At 45.1% G+C, this 20,949-nt stretch overlaps 1 protein-coding gene across 1 annotated transcript in view; it reads right to left on the reverse strand.

Annotated features, from left to right (window-relative positions):
- Positions 1 to 16,354: 16,354 nt before the first annotated feature.
- Positions 16,355 to 20,949, reverse strand: part of arl8a (ADP-ribosylation factor-like 8A) — a 36,625-nt gene continuing 32,030 nt past the window's right edge. Inside the window, exon 7 of the mRNA XM_084317570.1 lies at positions 16,355 to 19,534. Within this exon, the coding sequence (XP_084173696.1) occupies positions 19,485 to 19,534 (50 nt within the window). The 3' untranslated portion in view covers positions 16,355 to 19,484. The remainder of the gene's footprint in view (positions 19,535 to 20,949) is intronic.

Here is a 20,949-nt window from a genome sequence, read left to right on the forward strand (position 1 = left end):
TCTCCCGTAGGTGTCCCTTGAGAGAGGTTTTGAAAGTGGGTAGTGATCCACATTCCTTTACAGCTTTGGGTAGGGCGTTCCACATTGATGTGGCATAATTGCGAAACGTGTTTAGTCCCTTATTTGAGCCGAATCTGGGTTTAACATGATTTGTGGAGCTCCCTCTGGTGTTGTGATCGTGGTATTCACTGACCTTTGGGAAGTATTTTGACATGTACATGGGTACCTTGGTCGTGTAGTGTATCTTGTAGACCAGGCCCATTGCAAGTTGCTGTACTCTGTCGTCTACTCTAAGCCATCCTAGGTTGTCAAAGTGGGCAGGGGTGAGGTGGGTTCTAGGAGTAAGGTCAAGCAGTAGTCTGACCAGTTTGTTTTGAGATGTTTGTAATTTTGTTTTTAGCGCCTTTGAGGTGCTTTGGTACCATGAGGTGCAAGCATAGTCGTAGTACCCCTGAATGAGTGCTCCTGCCAGAGTCTTCAGGGTATTCTTGTTTACCAGAGAGGAGATCCGGTACAAGAATCGAGTTCGTTGGTTGACTTTTTTTATTACATTGGATGCCATTTTGTCACAGGAGAGATTAGCCTCTAGGATGGAACCCAGGTAGGTAATTTCATCTTTCCTGGTGACAATATTGTCACCCACTGTAACTGAGAAGCCGTCGGTCTTGCTGAGTTTGTTATTTGAACCGAAGAGAATGGACTCTGTTTTGCCCATGTGTAATGATAGTTTGTTATCAGCGAGCCATATGCAGATTCTGCCTAGTTCCGAGCTGAGGGTTTTTTCAACCTGTAACTTGTTCTTGTCAGAGACCAGCAGGGCTGAGTCGTCCGCAAACAGGAACAAGTTGCAGTCACAAGCTGACGACATGTCATTTGCATAAATTAGGAACAGTAGCGGTCCTAGTATGCTTCCTTGTGGAACACCACAGCTCACTGTGAGGGGGGGGGATAGGGTACCGTTTACCTCCACCATCTGTTCCCTCCCCTCAAGGTAGGATTGCATCCAGCTCACTGATAGACTATCAAAACCAATTGCTTTTAGCTTGTCAATCAGAATGGAGTGATTGACCGTGTCAAAGGCCTTTTGTAGGTCCAGCATGACCATGCCGCAGTATTTGCCTGCGTCCACCTCTTGTTTGATGTGGTCATTCAAATAGAGAAGGCATGTGTCAGTGGAGTGGGATGTTCTGAAGCCAGATTGGAATTCGTAGATTAGATTTTTTTCCGCTAGGTACTTTTCGACCTGTTCGTAGACTATTTTTTCCATGACTTTCGAGATGGAGGTGAGAATAGAAACAGGGCGGTAGTTGCCTGGGTCTAATTTGCTGCCCTTTTTGTGCAGAGGGGTCACCCTCGCAATTTTGAAGTCCTTGGGGACGTGTCCCTGTTTTATGGAGAGGTTTATTATGTGTGTGATGATTGGGGTGATGGCGGCTGCTGAGTCTCTGAGGAATTTGGAAGGGATGTTGTCGTGGCCAGTGGCCTTGTTAGGTTGGAGGGCGCTCAGTTTATTGAGTACCTCATCTGTTGTTACCATTTCCAGCTTGAAGTCGTCCTTGCGGACCCCTAGGTTTTTGTAGTAAGCTACTATGTGTTCTACCCCATAAAGCCCTGAGTGGGAGGGTAGTTTGTTTACCAGTGTTGTGGCTATGTTTGTGAAGAAAATGTTTAAGTAATTGGCTACATCCAGCTTGTCTGTGATGAGCGTGTTGTCCGTTTTTATGTTTATGTTTGAGAATCTGGTTTTAAGTTTTTTACTGCATCCTAGTTGATTATTGAGTAATTTCCAAAGTTCACGTGGTTTGTTTTTGTTTTCCTCAGTTTTGTCATTGATGAAATTCTTTTTTGCAGTTTTGATCATGGAGTTTACGTCGTTTCTTAGTCTGTTTCTTTCTAGTTTGAGTTCAGTCACGTGGGCTTGGAGTTCACTGCTCGTGCTTTTAGTAAGCTTTGACTGACTTTTACGAAACTCAGAGCATTTTTTGTCTCTGGTTTTCATAGCGGCCAGTATTTCGGAGTGCATCCACGGCTCAGCGCGATTTTTTACCCTGGTGGTTCTTAGGGGGGCCATGTCGTTTAGTATTGTTGAGAATTTGGTTTTGAAACCAAGCCATGTTTCTTCAACCAGTGTACCATTGAGTTCATCTGACCAGTCCAGACTCTCCAGTTCAAGGTTGAAGGCCTCGCTAGAGTAGGTTTTTAGGTCTCTAGATGTGACTGTTTTGTGGCAGCCAGCCTTTTGTTTTAGTTTTTTGCGGGTACAGAATATCATATAATGATCACTTAACCCGCATGCTATAACCCCTTTATTGGAGATCTTAGACTTGTCGGAGGTCAGAATGAGGTCAATGGTAGTCTGAGTTGATTCACATACACGTGTGGGTTGGGTGATTAGCTGGCTGAGGCCGTGCAGATCACAAAACTTACTGAATGACTTGAAGACGGGTGCATCTTTTCGTTGCATATCCGTGTTCCAGTCTCCAATAAGAATTTTGTCTACATCCTCAACTCCAGCTAAACACCCATCCAGTTGTGACAAAGATATGTACTGGAGGCGGGATATTTTAGTTGAACAAACTTTATTATATATATATATATGAATGACCAAAATCTGCATAGGACTACTGTAGATTAGATGTGGCCTGTTATGGGAACAGAGGAACGGGACCCGAATAAAAGAGTGAAACAGTTCAACAGTTTAAACGCTAGACAAGCGTGTATTTATTTACAAACAGAAAAATATACAATACCAAATACAGAGCACTACAACAGCGATGGTGGAAGTGTGGTGTATGCAGGTCGGGGCCTGAGTTAATGAAGTGTGTGTTAACCCGAAAAATGCGTGGTGTAGCAGACTATGTGTGTGTATTTAATATGTGAATAAAGTCTTACCGTGTTGAAAAATATGTAGTGGAATAGGTTGCTTCAGCCACGCCGGGGTGAAACAATAACGGATCCCTGAGGGGATAACGCGAGTGTGAGGATTGGTCCGGTTCCGCACGCTTCAAGGTACCAATTACCTTCGCGCACCTGAAGTGAGTTCTAATCAGCTCGGTGGAGCCCTTATATACTCTGGTGTTCCTAACGTTCTGTGTCGGGTCGTTTTGGATTACCACTGGCTGCTGCTTGTTTCCTCCCGTGTTGTACCTTGTCTGTTTTTCTCCAGGACGTCTATGGAAGTCGCCGCTGTGCCTTTCTCTGCCATCCGTTGGATCTCTGCCTCATAGACCGCTTTGCGCAATTGCGCCTTGGTGAGTTTTGGAACGTACTTTTTTTGGATACTCTGTTTTTCTCGCATTTTCCTGAACTCGGAACCTTTCTGTTTTTTGTGTGTTTGGGTAACACTGAAGAGGAGCCGCTTGTTGTTGTTACCGACTCAGCTAAACAATTCTGGACTGCATTGTATTCCGTTCGCTCGTCTTGTTGACATTATCTCTCTCTCTGTTTTCCCGAGTGGATCGTCAAGTAGCTGCAGAGCCGCAGAGTCAGAGGCGCAACGCCACAGTGCCGTCTCTGCTCTGAAGACGAGCTGCAGAGCCGCAGACAACTCTGCCAAGAACATTTTCTCCCCTTGTGCTTTTTGTTGTTTTCGCTCATTTCTGTTTTGTAAATAAATACGCCCTGGTTTTTGGCTAACTCTGAACTACCTGTCTGTGCCGTGCTGTTGGGGTTGTTTACAAACCATAACAGCGAGGGACTTGGCGAGGCGGGGGAGAAAATAACACGGGAATATAACGGGCGGATGAACGCGACGAGTGTCCGAGACGGCGTCCTCCAAACTAGACGGAAGAGAAAAGAGACACGATATTAGTTGACCAGTAAACATCTACCCACGCTGGAGGGGAGAGAAGAAACGAGGTTAGGATATACAAACATAGGCATTGAACACGCGCATCAAACAACGAGGGTTAGGTAACAGAATATTGAATGAACAATACAACGAGAACTAAGCTAGACAAAATAGTCAAGAGGTAAAGATTTAAGGCGCAACAAACCTACTGTTCCTACAGAATGAGATCGACTGCTGGGCTGGTCAGGCGTATATAGTCCGGGAAGAGGCAGCATTCTCTGATTGATCATCAGAACCAGCCGTGAGACGGGAACGTCTAGAGAGACGTGCACCTCGAGGTTGAGTAACCGCGCCACACATCCTCAGGGGGGAGCCAACAGGCTGCGGTCCCTGCTCAGACACAGTCCTCACAACAGTACCCCCCCCCCTCTCATGGGAGACACCGGGCGACCTCCCCACGGCCTCAGGATTCTGCCGATAGAACTCCTCCAGGAGAGCTGGATCGGCCAAGTACGAGGAGGGGACCCAACTGTGATCCTCCGGGCTGTACCCCTCCCAGTCCACCAGGTACTGGAAGCCCCGACCCCGACGGCGTACACCCAACAGCTTCCTCACTGTCCAGACTGGGTCGCCATCTAGCAGGACCCGCGGAGGCGGGGGTGCAGCAACAGGGGCAGACAAGCCGCTCTCCGACACGGGCTTGAGCAGGGAGACAGGAAACACGGGACGAAGTGGACTGCCTTGGAAAAACGGTCCACAATGGTTAGAATAACAGTCTTACCCAGGGAGTCTGGAAGTCCAGTAACAAAATCCAGTGCAATGTGGGACCATGGACAGGTAACAGACGTAGGAGGCCGGCGGGGGGCCGATGAATGGCCTTACTGCGGGCGCAAACCGGACAGGCAGCCACATACTCCCTAATGTCTCTCTCCATGGTTGGCCACCAGAAACTCCGCGGCAGGAAGGATAGAGTTCTCCCGATGCCGGGGTGGCAAGAGAACGGACTGGTGTGACCCCATTCAATTACCTCCAACCGCACCAGGTCGGGAACAAACAGTCGGTTAGGGGGTCCGTTACCGGGGTCTGGTTGAGCGTGTTGGGCGGTTCGGACCCTGTTCTCCAGCGCCCACGTTACTACACCTATCACCTGGGAGGGGGGAAGGATAGTGTCGGAACCCTTCTCAGCAGGGTTCTCCGGAAATAACCCGGAGAGCGCGTCGGCCTTAGCATTCCGTGACCCCGGGCGATAGGTGAGGGTGAAATTAAAACGGCTGAAGAACAGAGCGCAACGCGCCTGTCGAGAGTTTACTCTCCGGGTGGACTTGTGGTCTGACCGCACTGAAAATGGATCTCTGGCCCCCTCGAGCCAGTGTCTCCACTCCTCTAAAGCGGCGTGAACCGCCAGCAGCTCTCAGTTACCGATATCGTAGTTTCGCTCTGCCGGGGTGAACCTACGAGATAGGTAAGCGCAGGGGTGAAGAGTACCATCCTCTGGGGATCGTTGGGAGAGGACGGCTCCGACCCCAGTATCATGCTACAGTTCCCTGGAGAATCATGCTACAGTTCAATACTAAGGCATTATTTTAATTAAACTATCATAACAGGTATTTGCAGTTTCAGTAATAACCCAACAGTCTGTTTGTCTCTATTCTGTAATTGTATGGATTTAAACAGTTCTACACATTGGTCCTTGAATGTGGTGTAGTATTATAGATTAAGAGTTGGCTCATGGGGGGTTGGTTTCCTGTGTTTACCCAACAGATACAGTTTAGCATAGAGGGGGTTTTTATGATCACCCACTGTCTCTAAGACTCTCCTTAGTCAGCAGTCGAAACCCACTTTGCTCCAAAAGGTACACAAGGTTTTTTCATTATGGTTACTTTATACAGACACCTTGGCTATGAAATGCACAGTTTCCTCAAGTCAATATACCATATTGGTTTTCATCCAGTTTGTAAGGCTGGATGAACAGTGAGGAATTGAGTGAGTGGTTTTCATCCAGTTTGTAAGGCTGAATGAACAGTGAAGAATTGAGTGAGTGAGCGAGTGATATTTTCTTCATGAACACACTCTCATGTGCTAGCAGACAGCAGTGGAAACAACATGTGGCGGCAACATGGCCGCTGCATTTAATCACCAGACTAAGCACCCCTGGGCTGTCCAGAGTGATGCCTGACTAGAAAGTAATAGGACACCTGGTGGTCCAAAGAATTGCCTGACTGGAAATAATAATAATACACAGCATAGAAAATAATGGGGAATTTACAACAGCCGCCCCCAGAATAGCATAGCTATTATGTAAACAGTCAAATTCCCTAGGTGGCTACGGAGGTCTCTGGATTGTCATCCTCTGCGACAGTCGGGTCCAGAGCGTAGGACACTTGTGGCAGGGAGGCATCCCGCCGTCCCATCAATAACCAGTTTGTTGTCACAGGGTCCGGATCCGCGATGTCTGATGACACATAATGGCGGCTTAAGGGGCCCCAAATGGGCAGGAGGTATTTCTGCCATTGTTGGAACCACCGGCTTCCACCTCCACTTCCTACATCCGGTGCAGGTCCTCTGATGATGCTTGATGGCCCGTCTCCCCACAGGACCCAATACTGGTGCCTGATCTCTGCGAGGGCGCTATCGGGCCATGGGTGGAGTAAGCGTGCATCCACATCATTGATGAGGAGTTTTGTCACTGCATGGCCAGGATCGAGGACTATGGGGTGGATGTCAGTGGAACAGGAGGTGTCCAGGTGACGTTCCTCTGGGAAGCAATAGGCCTGGCTGGTCTTCAGCAGGAAAACTTGTGTCATGCAGGTTAGATTGAGGTAAAGAGGAGTCGGCCGCCGCCCCGTGATGGGTGAACCATGACTCAGACCTATTCACCTCTTCTTCACTCAGCTTGGGAACACATCCTTCATTGATGAGCTGTTGGATCCCTGCTCCATTGATTTTAACGATTGGCACCACCTTAAGGTACACCTTTCCTCCTTGTTTGGAGTTGGAGAGCGAGGCAGCATCCTTTGGTGTGATGAGGTAGGCGTGGGGACCCGGCTTGGCGATGGCATGGAGAACTCTGAGGTGGACCTCCTGGCACTCACTGCATGCTTTCCTCAAGGTGCAGGCATCTTGTTCGTGGCTGGTACGACCGCAATTACGACAACGTTTGCCATTTGCTATCCACTTCTCAACCTTTCCCAGTGAGCATTGGATAATGTCTGGACACTGCGATAAGTAGTGCTCGGCACTCCTACAGAAGAGACACATCCTCTTGAACTTCTGCTTCTTGGCTTCTGATCGAGATGTCTCAGCAGGCTGACGGCTGTCTTGTTTAGGCTTGACGGAGCTATAATAAACTGAGAAAGGCTGGTTGCAAGGTCTGGGTGGGGGAACTTGCTTGTCTCTGTTAGAGAACTGTCTCCCTTCCATCCGATGGCGCTGTGCCATTTTCTCTGACAGTCTTTGAGCTTCAGCCTTTAACCTGAGACAGTCGGCGAGGTCTCGAAGGTTCTACGGGTTTAGGCTAGTCGTGTTGAGGCGACCTTGAGCGAGTAGGTGCTCCACAAAGCCGCCCCTCACTTGCGTAGGGAGCTTACACAGGAGCCGATCCACATGGCCGGTCAACATGACTTCCATCCCGTTAGATCCTTCCAGCGACGTCAGCATTCCCACTAGCAAGTCGATGCTAAGGGCGAAGCTCTGGAAGGCTTTGGTATCTCCTGCTTTGAGATCAGGAGCGTTCAGTATTGCTGCAATCTCGCTTTGTGCAAGTTGATGTGGCTGTCCATATTGCTGCTGCAAGGCCTGCATGGCGGCGGTGTAGGGTTGCGCATAATGCATGCAGGACTGGGCTATTAGCTTAGCCTCATCCAGAACCAGCTGCTCTATAAGTACACAGTACTTGTAGTGCTCAGAAAGTTCAGGGTGGGCATCGAGTAGGTGGTCCAGCACCATCTTAAGGTCTGTGAATTCTCCCTCACTGTCGTGGACCAAGTTAGGCAGTTTAGGTACAGGGACTGGCTGCCGTGGAGGCTGGAGCGGCGCGTATGACTCCTGTAGTTATGTATACTGGGGCTGATGGACATACTGGACCGGTGGAACTGGTACAGAATAATAGGGTGCTGGACCAGGTGTTGGATGCACCAGCTGATAGGCTGGCTGAGTCGATGGAGCAGGCTGAGGCTGATGCACTGGTTGTGGATGGTGGCTCAGTTGGTGCGGCAGGGATTGATGCATTTGCTAAGCAGGGATGACTTGTGGAGGCTGATATGCTGGTTGTTGATGGCTCTGCTGGTACGGCAGCGCTTGATACACTTGCTGAGCAGGGATGCCTAGTTGAGGCTGATATACTGGTGTTTGATGGTGGCTCAGTTGGTGCGGCAGCGATTGATACACTTGCTGAGCAGGGATGACTGATGGAGGCTGATATGCCCTCGCTGCTGCGACAGCGGTTGTGAATGGTGAAGGCACCGCTGTCCAGGAGGGTAGTTGATGGGTAGACTGCTGAGGTGCACCTGCTGTATGTTGGCCCACTGGCTGGAGAGCAGCAGTGGGTAACCGTCGTGCAGGGTAGAGTGCTGTTGTAGAGAGCCACTTCATCCACAACAGCACACTCCGGACAGAGAGCGGACACAGACACCAAAGAACAGTCCTTTGTAGTTTAATGTTGGTATCAAAGGATCAAAGGATGATAGGGTTTCTTCAGTACAGGTGATTTCCATCCAGTTTGTAAGGCTGAATGAAACAATGAGCATCCACACAAGGATGAGAATGGTATTGGGTGAATCTAGCCAATTATTGAGTGAGTGGTTTTCATCCAGTTTGTAAGGCTGGATGAACAGTGAGGAATTGAGTGAGTGGTTTTCATCCAGTTTGTAAGGCTGAATGAACAGTGAGGAATTGAGTGAGTGAGCGAGTAATATTTTCTTCATGAGATAGCAGACAGCAGTGGAAACAACATGTGGCGGCAAGATGGCCGCTGCATTTAATCACCAGACTAAGGACCCCTGGGCTGTCCAGAGTGATGCCTGACTAGAAAGTAATAGGACACCTGGTGGTCCAAAGAATTGCCTGACTGGAAATAATAATAATACACAGCATAGAAAATTATGGGGAATTTACAACAGTACCGTTTACCTCCACCATCTGTTCTCTCCCCTCCAGGGAGGATTGCATCCAGCTCACTGATAAACTATCAAAACCAATTGCTTTTGTGTGAAAAAAGAGTGTGTGAGAGAGACAGATAGAGATAGAGTGAGATAAATAGAGAGGGAGGGAGATATAGAGTGAAAGACAGACAGATCTGTCGAGATATATATATATAGAGACAGACAAAGAGAAAGTGTGTGAGAGAGATAGAGGGAGAGAGTGTGTGAGAGGGATAGATAGAGTGAGATAAATAGAGAGGGAGGGAGATATAGAGCTATAGAGTGAAAGACAGACACAGAGAGATAGATACAGTATATAGATAGATCGAGATCGAGAGAGAGACAACGAGAGAGGTCAATGGACCCATTTGATATGACTAATATCAGCTGACCGATATGATATACACATTGGTATGTGTTCAGCCTCCACTTAGCTCACTCAACACCCCCCCCCCCCCCCCCCCAAACTCACACTGTTTATCTTGTTCCCCATCCAAACGCAGCGGGTTTTAGGAAACATATGGGCTGATCACACACTTACATCCTCATTACCAAGACAACACAGCCCAGCGACCGGCTCCGGCACACTGAGGAATGCTGAACAGAATCGGGTCGTGGAGAGTCATCGTCCCGTCCCCCCCGCCCCCCACACACACACACACACAATTACTGGGCTCAGATCCCGGAGGGGCCAAAAGGTTCTAGATCCTTCCATCTTCTGTGACACCGGAACACAGAACCGACCCGGTTTGCGGCCGCAGTCTTTGTCAATAACGCAGTAGGCGCAACCCGGAGCCCCCTCCTCTCAGCGCAGGCTGTAAAAGAGCTGGTACCAGAGATGGGCCGCAGGGATTCTTCCTCGTCGTGGGCAGTGGGGTTGAAAAAGAGATGGGAAACATCACTAAAGCCTACAAGTAAACACTGGGGGGTTCCCTACATTCAATCCTGAACAAACAGTGCTTTCACTGACTGAACTAACAGCACTTTAGGCCTGGAAAAAACAACATCTATAGGGTCTTTAAAAAAACAAAGACGGCGAAGTAGATGAAAGGTTTTCTAACGAGCCGCCACTGTTCTGTTCAACGGGCTACCTTGGTCCGGTCACTGCCCCGGTGCTCGGTGCTGCCCTCTGTCTCAAAGGAAACGTTTCCACTCAGACGTATTAGGCTTCAGGGGAGCTGGGAATTAACACAATAAAAAAAGAACTGGGAAAAAGTAAAACTCCTTTATTTGGTTTTTCAGATATGGACCACTGCTTAAATAATCTAGACCTATACTGCCCTCTTCTGGTTGTCATGTATAATTGCTTAATTATATTGAAATAGACTTCAATATGTAGGCTACAGACTGTAGCAGTGAATGTACTCATTATTCTCATGACGTGTCATCCCAACCAGTATTGATTGATTGATTGATTGATTGATTGAAAACTTTATTAACAGATTGCAGAATGGGTACAATACAGTACAGCTCAATACACACAATTGTTAAGGGGATGCAGACCAGAGAAAGACTTTCGTCTTGTTTACATCAGGGTCCCCCATTTTCAATTCATCAGGACATAATATGACATACATGACATACAGATAGACAGTACTGCTACATCTATACATTTATGACATACCAGATTTGCAAATACAGTACTGTTTGTGATATAAAAAGAGTCCAGAAAAGAGTATATACATTTGACGTAAAAACTGTACATTGGGGAGGTTGGGTGGGGGGCTGTACATTGGAGGTGGTTCGGTGGGTGGGGTGGGGGGTGGGGGGGGGGTTGGGCAGGAGGGGTGGGGGGGGGGGGGGAACACTGTACAACTGTACAAGCAAAACTGTGCATTGGAATATTGACAACCATACTTGGTCATTTACTGTACATTGGAGGGGGTTGGGTTAGGACATTTACATGGGCCAGTTTCGAATTGCAGTCTCCCGTAGGTGTTCTTTGAGAGTGTTTTTGAAAGTGGGTAGTGATTCACATTCCTTTACAGCTTTGGGTAGGGCGTTCCACATTGATGTGGCATAATTGTGAAACGTGTTTAGTCCCTTGTTTGAGCCGAATCTGGGTTTAACATGATTTGTGGAGCTCCCTCTGGTGTTGTGATCGTGGTATTCACTGACCTTTGGGAAGTATTTTGACATGTACATGGGTACCTTGGTCGTGTAGTGTATCTTGTAGACCAGGCCCATTGCAAGTTGCTGTACTCTGTCGTCTACTCTAAGCCATCCTAGGTTGTCAAAGTGGGCAGGGGTGAGGTGGGTTCTAGGAGTCAGGTCAAGCAGTAGTCTGACCAGTTTGTTTTGAGATGTTTGTAATTTTGTTTTTAGCGCCTTTGAGGTGCTTTGGTACCATGAGGTACAAGCATAGTCGTAGTACCCTTGAATGAGTGCTCCTGCCAGAGTCTTCAGGGTATTCTTGTTTACCAGAGAGGAGATCCGGTACAAGAATCGAGTTTGTTGGTTGACTTTTTTTATTACATTGGATGCCATTTAGTCACAGGAAAGATTAGCCTCTAGGATGGAACCTAGGTATGTAATTTCATCTTTCCTTATGACAATATTGTCACCCACTGTAACCGAGAAGCCGTCGGTCTTGCTGAGTTTGTTATTTGAACCGAAGAGAATGGACTCTGTTTTGCCCATATGTAATGATAGTATGGTGCCGCAGCTCATTGGCCACAGTTGACATTTAATAATAATCACCTTTTTTTATTACAACCACCTGTTGTTTGCAATCAAGATCAGGCTCCACAACTGGGGGCATGGACTGCTGCCATCAGCTGGAGAACTAACGGTGGCAGAACTTGAGAACTATTAACACTTAAATGGTAAATGGCTGCATTTATATAGCGCCTTTATCCAAAGCGCTTTACAATTTGTTCCTCACACATTCACACACCGACGGCGGAGGGAAACCATGCAAGATGCAAACCTGCACATCGGGAGCAATTAGGGGTTAGTGTCTTGCTCAAGGACACGCTGCCGGGGAGGAGCGGGAATCAAACCGGGAACCTCCGGATTACCAGACGACTGGTCTACCTCCTGAGCCACTGTCGCCCCCTTTAACCTAACTAACAAGTTCAAGTTCAAGTTCAAGTTCAAGTTCTTTAATAGTTGTCATACAGAAGTACAGAATACTTTCATACAAAATGCTTCTTACTGTTACGCTCCAGAGACTGTGCTAGACAAGATAGTATCAAATAACATAATAACATAATATAGCATGAATTTAGAAGAAGAAAATGAGGTCACAGTGTTCGGTATAGACATATGTACAATGTTCTGAGTTACCATATAATATACAATCCACAATACTATGCAGTGTACTAATGTACAGTACTATCTAGTGCAAAGCAGAAATGGGATGAGGTACAAGTAGTTAACCACTAAACCCTGCACAGTTACTAGTTAGAATATGTATATTATGCCCAATAGGGTATACAGACCCACATCTGCACCTCTGCATATACTGTTTGATTCATATTTTATATTCATATTAATCATTTGTATTGCCTATATTTATTTCTATTACCCTGCCCATACCTGTAGCTCCCCTCTATCCTCCCCCGAGCTGCTACGACACCTGAATTTCCCCAAGGGGATTAATAAAGTAATATCTTAATTTATTTCAAGAGGCGATCAAATACTATGAATATAGTAGACTATAATATGATATGATATGATATAATATAATATGACCAATGCACAAATACCTTGGAACAAATACTTTTTTGTTGTATCAGATTAGGATATAAATCATCAAGTGTTCTCTGTATTAGAGCCTTATTAACAGATTATTGGCCTCACAAATCTCACATTTACCAAGCTGGTGAGGAATGTGAACCTATCACACGTTTTCCAACATTCCCTTAACACAATGATAGCCTATTCATAAACATCTATTAAAATATTTAAAAGTTCCTTGTTTAAAGCAATATGAATGAAAAGTCTTTCCTCACTCCTTTACGACTATTCCAACGGTTCTATAAACGGTTCTTCATTCCTCTACTACTGGAAAGATTACTCAAAGCAAAGACTCTCAAAACAGCAATTTATCATCTTTTGGTGTGTATAGTTGTGTAATTTTGTTAATAAATAATACCTATAGACATAATTACAGCCGACATGTAAACAAGTCAGTTCGTGTATTGTCAAGATCATACAAATTCAATAGACAAAGGGGGGGTGGGGGGGACACCAACAGAATCCTTTCATTTATCTGACTGAGGTGGAAAGATATTTGAGCCAAAAATGTCATCAGATCAGAGTCTATTGGAAAAGCTGCTGGGAAAGGTTTTCCTTCATGATCTTACCTTTTTCAAGTCAGCATAATTAGGGCTAATATAGGCCCTTCTCACAGCTGTCATCTTGATGAGTCACTCAGGTGTAATTAATATGCTTCTGTTCCATTAAGCTGTGCCAAAGCCGGGATTGTGATGGTGTGAATGCTGACTCACTGGGACGACTCTGGCACTGGGAAACATAATCGTCACACCTGCGTTTACCCTGCTATGACACATTAAAGGCACAATCCGTAATGGCTTTCAAAAAATAGTGACCTCCCGGGCAAAGGAGCCACGCTTGGTATTGCGCTTTGTTTACATTTTTTGTTTTTGGTCATTGGCGTTGGCCGTTGGTGTGGATAGGGGGGGGGGGGGGGGGTGCTGTTGTTGGTCATACCTCAGGCTTTGGAGAGGTCTGGAGAAATTCACAGTATAGTAAGTTACTGTAGTTATAATATGGTATATATATATATAGTAATTTATTATTAGGGGTTTAAGCCCAGAAGGGGCTAATTATATTATTATAATTTGTCTTCTTCTTCAGAAATGTTTACACAAATTCCTGTGAAATGGTAGAAATATGAAATTCTGCCCATTGCTTGGAAGTTGCTGCAAGTGCTGCCAAAAAAACATGACCCCAATCAGCCTGATGACGGCGCTATAATTATCTTTTAAATCTTTTTTTTTTTAAATCCTCTCTTTCTCTGATTTTTTCTGTTTTCTCCCCATCCCAATTCAGTCGTTGTGCCAATTCCACCCCTCCCCTACCTGGTTGTTGTGCGCATGTTCTCCTACTGGTCGGTACAAGGGAACCCTGAAGTCATCCGCACGCTTCCTCCGACACACGCGGCAACAGCCAGTGACTCTTTTTTCACCTGGAAGCGAGGACTCTCATTGGTGAAGTGTAACGCGTGGGAGGTCACGCTGCCTTCATCAAGTCCTGCCTCCGCTGAGCAAGCGCCCAGACCTGACGGCGTCGCTGTCCACAACGCCAGATTCCCACCCATGACTTGCCCTCCCCCTAACCCAACCAAACGGGTTAGTATAGCGATCAGCCCAAGTCCCAAGCAATGCTAACTCCGGGAGTCGAGACCGCAGCCTCTTGCATTGGTGACAAGCGCAATCTCCGCTACGCCACCTGACCGCCCTATCTTTTAAATCTTTAAACTTTGAAAGGTCAAAACTCCTACACAGTGAGTGTGATTTACACAAAACCTGCTACAGACATCTATCCTCTCTACAACCTTTCTTCAAGAACCACATTTTCCATACTTTGTACTTTGCTACCAAATTGTCTGTGGATCAATATTGGACAAAGCTTATCAAGCAATCAAAAGCTTGTTCATATCCTCTTTTATTTTCAAGATATTGACCAATGAACTTCAAAGGGGTGTGGCTCAGCACATAAATACACCAAAGTCAACAACTGTTGGGCCAATCAGCACAAGGACATGTCCACATAAGTACCAGAAACATACCCATAAAGTTGTATTCAAATCGACCACTAGGGGGGGCGCTACAATAGCAAAATAAATGGGCGTGGCATAACACAAATCAGACTAAAAAACACTATTTACTGTTATTATTAATGTGAATTTATCCAGACTGAGGTGTGGCCAGCAAAAGCAACCCAATATCAAATCAAAACAAAAAATTTAAACAAAGTGCAATATCAAGCAGCATTTGCCCAGAGGTTGCCGTTCGATGGCATTACAGATTCTACCTTTAACTCATTCAGCGCCGAAGCGATATGCCCGATATAGGTCTAGTACGCCACAGCTTTAATCAATGGGGGGACTGCGAGATTTGCGAGTGCTTAAAATATATCTTAAATTAAAGCTATAGGTCTAATACACCCGTAGATTATCAGTGAGTTGCTTCCAGTCAACATGTACAAAACGGATAATTTTTTCATTTGTACATTTCCGTTTTATACCGTTTTGAATATGAATATAGTTTGGGTGCTTCTGTGTAATTCCAGGAAAAGACGCGATAATGGCGTTTTAGTGGAATACACTAAACACGTTGTCATTTTTCGCCTGATTATCGAATCTTCCTGAAATCAACGCTAGATCATCATTATTATCCTTCCTCGTGCAAGAATGAAAAGAGCCTCGTAGGCGTAGCACGAGGCTCCCCCAGTCCCCTCCTGCACTCAACAGCACACAGCCACACACAGAGACAGCATCGATCGGGGTAGAAATAAATATCAGATCAACGATCAAATTTATATATAGTGTTCTTACCTTATATCTGATGTAATGCAAAAGAAATAATCCAATTATCTGATCGCCATTCCAAATACTGCTCGTGGAGGTCCGTACCACATTACCGACCGTTACACACCGACGGGCGGGCGGGGTTACTGTTCCATGCCATCGTTGTTGAGGCCTACCTCGCCTGAGTATTTAAACACCGCCCAGGCGGCTTGGATCGTCCCAGAAAAGAAACTACACCATTCCCAATGGAATGCAATACCAGCTGGAAGGCATAGGCTGCGGTATTTGCTCTTTTGCAAGCTCAGACCCATTCCCAACGATAACATCAGGCTGGATGGATGAAAATGAATGGATATCGCTAATAAAAGAAATAACGATTAAAAACCGACTATACTCGTTATTGCCGCTCAGGCGATGGCGAGTTAACCCGACTATCATCGTGACTGGCGCTGAATGAGTTAACAGTCAACATTTCTATTTGAGCTCAAGACACAAATGAGGCCAATCAAACACAGAACACTCATATTCCGCTCCGAGTTCACTAACCTTGAAAAGTTGCCCTGGAATGAAATCCAGTATCTTTTCACCCTTAAGACTAACAACTCAATATGAGCATACTTTGTTGTTATACAATGGTATTTGATGTTATACAATAAAATACTATGGGAATACTAAACTCGAATTACTGAGATGTCTCTGTTGGATGATAATAATAATAATAATAATAATAATAATAATAATAATAATAATAATAATAATAATAATAATAATAATAATAATAATAATAATAATAATAATAATAATAATAATAATAATAATAATAATAATAATAATAATAATAATATCCTACAGGAGATAATAAAATATGGCAAATACTGCGCTGCGTCAGGATCAGACAGAACAAGATGAGTCACTGTATGTTTTCTTCATATCGCAACGGAATGTCTTCTTTATTTATCGTGTAATTTCAGTAAAAGTAGAAATGGAAAAGCTATATAGATTCACTGATAAGACCTCACTGTGCACTGTTTCATATCACAAGAACAGAACCAAAGACAGGCGAAAACAAGAGAGTTAGTCGATGGTCAAGAGTCCAACTTTATCCCAAGTCTTTAAAGTACATGGCGTAAAAAATGCATATAGGTATAGAAAACAAAACAAACTCCTAACAAACAGTGCAAATCATAATATCCTCACATAATCTTTACAAGAAGAGAATCAGGTTGGGGGGGTATTTGGGGAAGGGCTTTAAAGGGACACGCCAACATTATGGGAAATGCGCTCACCTTCTTCTCCAGAGTCAGAAGATGGATACCGATTTCCAATCTCGTTCAGTAGAAAACTATCCGGCTGCAAGCTAGCCTAGCTTAGCACAAATTAATGGAAGCGGATACGGACCACTAGCCTAGCTGTTGGGCAAAAACACCTCTCCCAGAGTTTTAAGTTAGGCTAGTGGTCTGTATTCGCTTCCAGTCATTATTTAGTGCTAAGCTAGGCTAGCTTGCAGCCGGATAGCCTTCTACTGAATGCAGAGAGGAAATGGGTATCCATCTTCTTCTCCGACTCTTGAGAAGACGGCAGCATAGTTCCCATAATGTCGCAGTGTTCCTTTAAAGGTGGAATCCGTAATGCCGTCAAACAGCAACCTCTAGGCAAAAGCGACCCGCTTGGTATTGCACTGTTTACATTTTTTGTTTTGATCCGACGTGTGGGTTGTTGAGAGTTCAGTAACTCAGACCTCTCTTGGCCTAAGGCGTGGACCAGCAGTAGCAGCAACCCCTCCTCTACCTCCATTCAACTCTAACCCATACATCAGACCAAAACGAAATATGTAAACAAAGTGCCTAGAGGTCGCCGTTTGACGGTACAGATTCTACCCTCGAAGAGTAAAATGGAATGATTTAGATTGAGAAGTAAGGTGGGGGGGGGGGGTGTGGGGTTCGAGAGAACAAGTAGCCCCGGTCTGTTTTAACAAAACCTGCGACAGCAGTAGCTCCACCAGAAGCACATACAGGAGGGAACGTCCACCATGTTGCTCAGATCCATCTCAGCCGCTCGGGGATCAAAAGAAAATCAAGATGGGATTCTTGGTCTTGTAGAAAAGAGGCGAAAATGGAACCAGGGTGACGGGATGGAAGGAAGGGAGGAGCGATGGAGGAAGGGGGGGGGGGGGGGGGGCAGGAGGGGTTGAGATGAGCCTTAAAGGGGAACTACACCAAATACTGTCTTAAAGGGGAACTACACCCTTATAGACTAAGACAGTCCAAAAATATTAGTCAACATGGTCAGCACAACAACTAGAGTGCTAACATTGGGAGAGATGGTAAAGGTGACACTGAGAGACACCCAGGAGAATGTTCTCAGTATATGATGGTAAAGGTGACACTGAGAGACACACAGGAGAATGTTCTGAGTATATGATGGTATAGATGACACTGAGAGACACCCAGGAGAATGTTCTGAGTATGTGATGGTATAGATGACACTGAGAGACACCCAGGAGAATGTTCTGAGTATGTGATGGTATAGATGACACTGAGAGACACCCAGGAGAATGTTCTTAGTATATGATGGTATAGATGACACTGAGAGACACCCAGGAGAATGTTCTCAGTATATGATGGTATAGATGACACTGAGAGACACCCAGGAGAATGTTCTCAGTATATGATGGTATATAGATGACAATGAGAGACACCCAGGAGAATGTTCTCAGTATATGATGGTATAGATGACACTGAGAGACACCCAGGAGAATGTTCTCAGTATATGATGGTATAGATGACAGTGAGAGACACCCAGGAGAATGTTCTGAGTATATGATGGTATAGATGACACTGAGAGACACCCAGGAGAATGTTCTCAGTATATGATGGTATAGATGACACTGAGAGACACCCAGGAGAATGTTCTCAGTATATGATGGTATAGATGACACTGAGAGACACCCAGGAGAATGTTCTGAGTATATGATGGTATAGATGACACTGAGAGACACCCAGGAGAATGTTCTCAGTATATGATGGTATAGATGACAGTGAGAGACACCCAGGAGAATGTTCTGAGTATATGATGGTATAGATGACACAGAGAGACACCCAGGAGAATGTTCTCAGTATATGATGGTATAGATGACACTGAGAGACACCCAGGAGAATGTTCTCAGTATATGATGGTATAGATGACAGTGAGAGACACCCAGGAGAATGTTCTGAGTATATGATGGTATAGATGACACTGAGAGACACCCAGGAGAATGTTCTCAGTATATGATGGTATAGATGACACTGAGAGACACCCAGGAGAATGTTCTCAGTATATGATGGTATAGATGACACTGAGAGACACCCAGGAGAATGTTCTCAGTATAATGGTATAGATGACACTGAGAGACACCCAGGAGTATGTTCTGAGTATATGATGGTATATAGATGACACAGAGACACCCAGGAGAATGTTCTCAGTATATGATGGTATAGATGACACTGAGACACCCAGGAGAATGTTCTGAGTATATGATGGTATAGATGACACTGAGAGACACCCAGGAGAATGTTCTGAGTATATGATGTTATAGATGACACTGAGAGACACCCAGGAGAATGTTCTGAGTATATGATGGTAAAGATGACACAGAGCATCCAGGAGAATATTCTCAGTATTATGATGTTATAGATGACACTGAGAGACACCCAGGAGAATGTTCTGAGTAATATAGGTACATTTTACGTGTCAGAACTGAGAACACTGCTATAGAATGAAGCTCATTTGGATACAGAAAAGAAAACAAACAATCTGTGGCTCCATTCAGTGTCAATGGAGCAGCTAAAGACTTCATGCCTGATGACATCACAGGTTTGGTTCTGACTCGTCTGGGTTCTGGCTGGGAGAGCGAGTAGCTCCCGTTTACAAATATTGATTGAACATTCCTAGGTCATGGACATAACGTATTGGATTGGATTTCTGAATTTGGGCGGTGTTCCCCTTTAAGGTAGCGGGTGGGATGGTGTGTGTGTGTGGGGGGGGGGGGGTTCAGGGGGTCCAGAGACGGGTCCTCTCATGTCCTCCGGCTTCTGGAATGCTGGATCAGCCACTGTAGTGTGATGTCTGGAGGGAGGGACACACACACGCACACGCACACACACACACACACACACACACACACACACACACACACACACACACACACACACACACACACTAACATTTAGAATGCTCACTTTATGGACAGACAGTCGTTGCAACAGGTAGTTTATTAAAGCTGCTGTAATTGGAGCCTTTGCACCAAAAAAGCACAAGTCCATTTAGAATCTTCAGACTTTTGCAGTTGTGAAGTTAATCTAAATCACTTTTCTTTTTTTTCTTTTTTTTTTATCCTCTCTTTCTCCGATTTTCTCTGTTTTCTCCCCATCCCAATTTAGTCGTTGTGCCAATTCCCCCCCTCCCCTACCTGGTTGTTGTGCGCATGTTCTCCTACTGGTCGGTACAAGGGAACCCTGAAGTATCCGCACGCTTCCTCCGTCACGTGCGGCGACAGCCAGTGGCTCTCATCTCACCTGGCAGCGAGGGCTCTCATTGGTGAAGCGTAACATGCGGGAGGTCACGCTGCCTTCATCAAGTCCTGCCTCCGCTGAGCAAGCGCCCAGACCTGACCTGTAGGCGTCGCTGTCCACAACGCCAGTTTCCCACCCACGGCTTCCCTCCCCATAACCCAGCCAAACTAACTAGTATCTTTAGATAACTTTAGCATCTTTAGATAATAAAGTACTCAGCCTCTACTGTCTTTACCTATGAATGAACACAACACCGTCTCTAACTTACCACCTTTAGATAATAAAGTACTCAACCTCTACTGTCTTTAACTATACATGAACACAACACTCTAACTAACCACCTTTAGATAAGAAAGTACTCAACCTCTACTGTCTTTAACTATACATGAACACAACACTCTAACTAACCACCTTTAGATAAGAAAGTACTCAACCTCTACTGTCTTTAACTATACATGAACACAACACTCTAACTTACCACCTTTAGATAAGAAAGTATGCAACCTCTACTGTCTAACTATGAATGAACACAACCCTCTAGTCTAACTTAGGCCTAACAAAATAAATTGTTTGGTTCCTGTTGGTTGTCAGTTAAGGCCATGGGTAGGTAGGGAATTTATTTTATTTTATCTTTTATTAAAAATGTTCCCACTGCGACTATGGATAGGGAATCTTTATTTAATTAAAATGTTCACGACAACATGGATGCATGTACTCTGCCAGCATGTTTAATATCCATAATACTAAAGGTTTGACTAAGATTTTTATGAAACTTTATTGTAAAAAAAATATATATATATATTATTATTATTATTATCTTTTATTTTAAACTCATAAAATAAATTGGGTCGCACCTAAATCGGCAGGGTCGGTCGGCAACCGGAACCAAACCATTTATTTTGATAAGCCTTACCACCTTTAGATAATAAAGTACTCAACCTCCACTGTCTTTACCTATGAATGAACACA

This window comes from Notolepis coatsorum, assembly GCF_963971535.1.
Source record: "Notolepis coatsorum genome assembly, chromosome: 6".
Classification (NCBI taxonomy): domain Eukaryota; kingdom Metazoa; phylum Chordata; class Actinopteri; order Aulopiformes; family Paralepididae; genus Notolepis; species Notolepis coatsorum.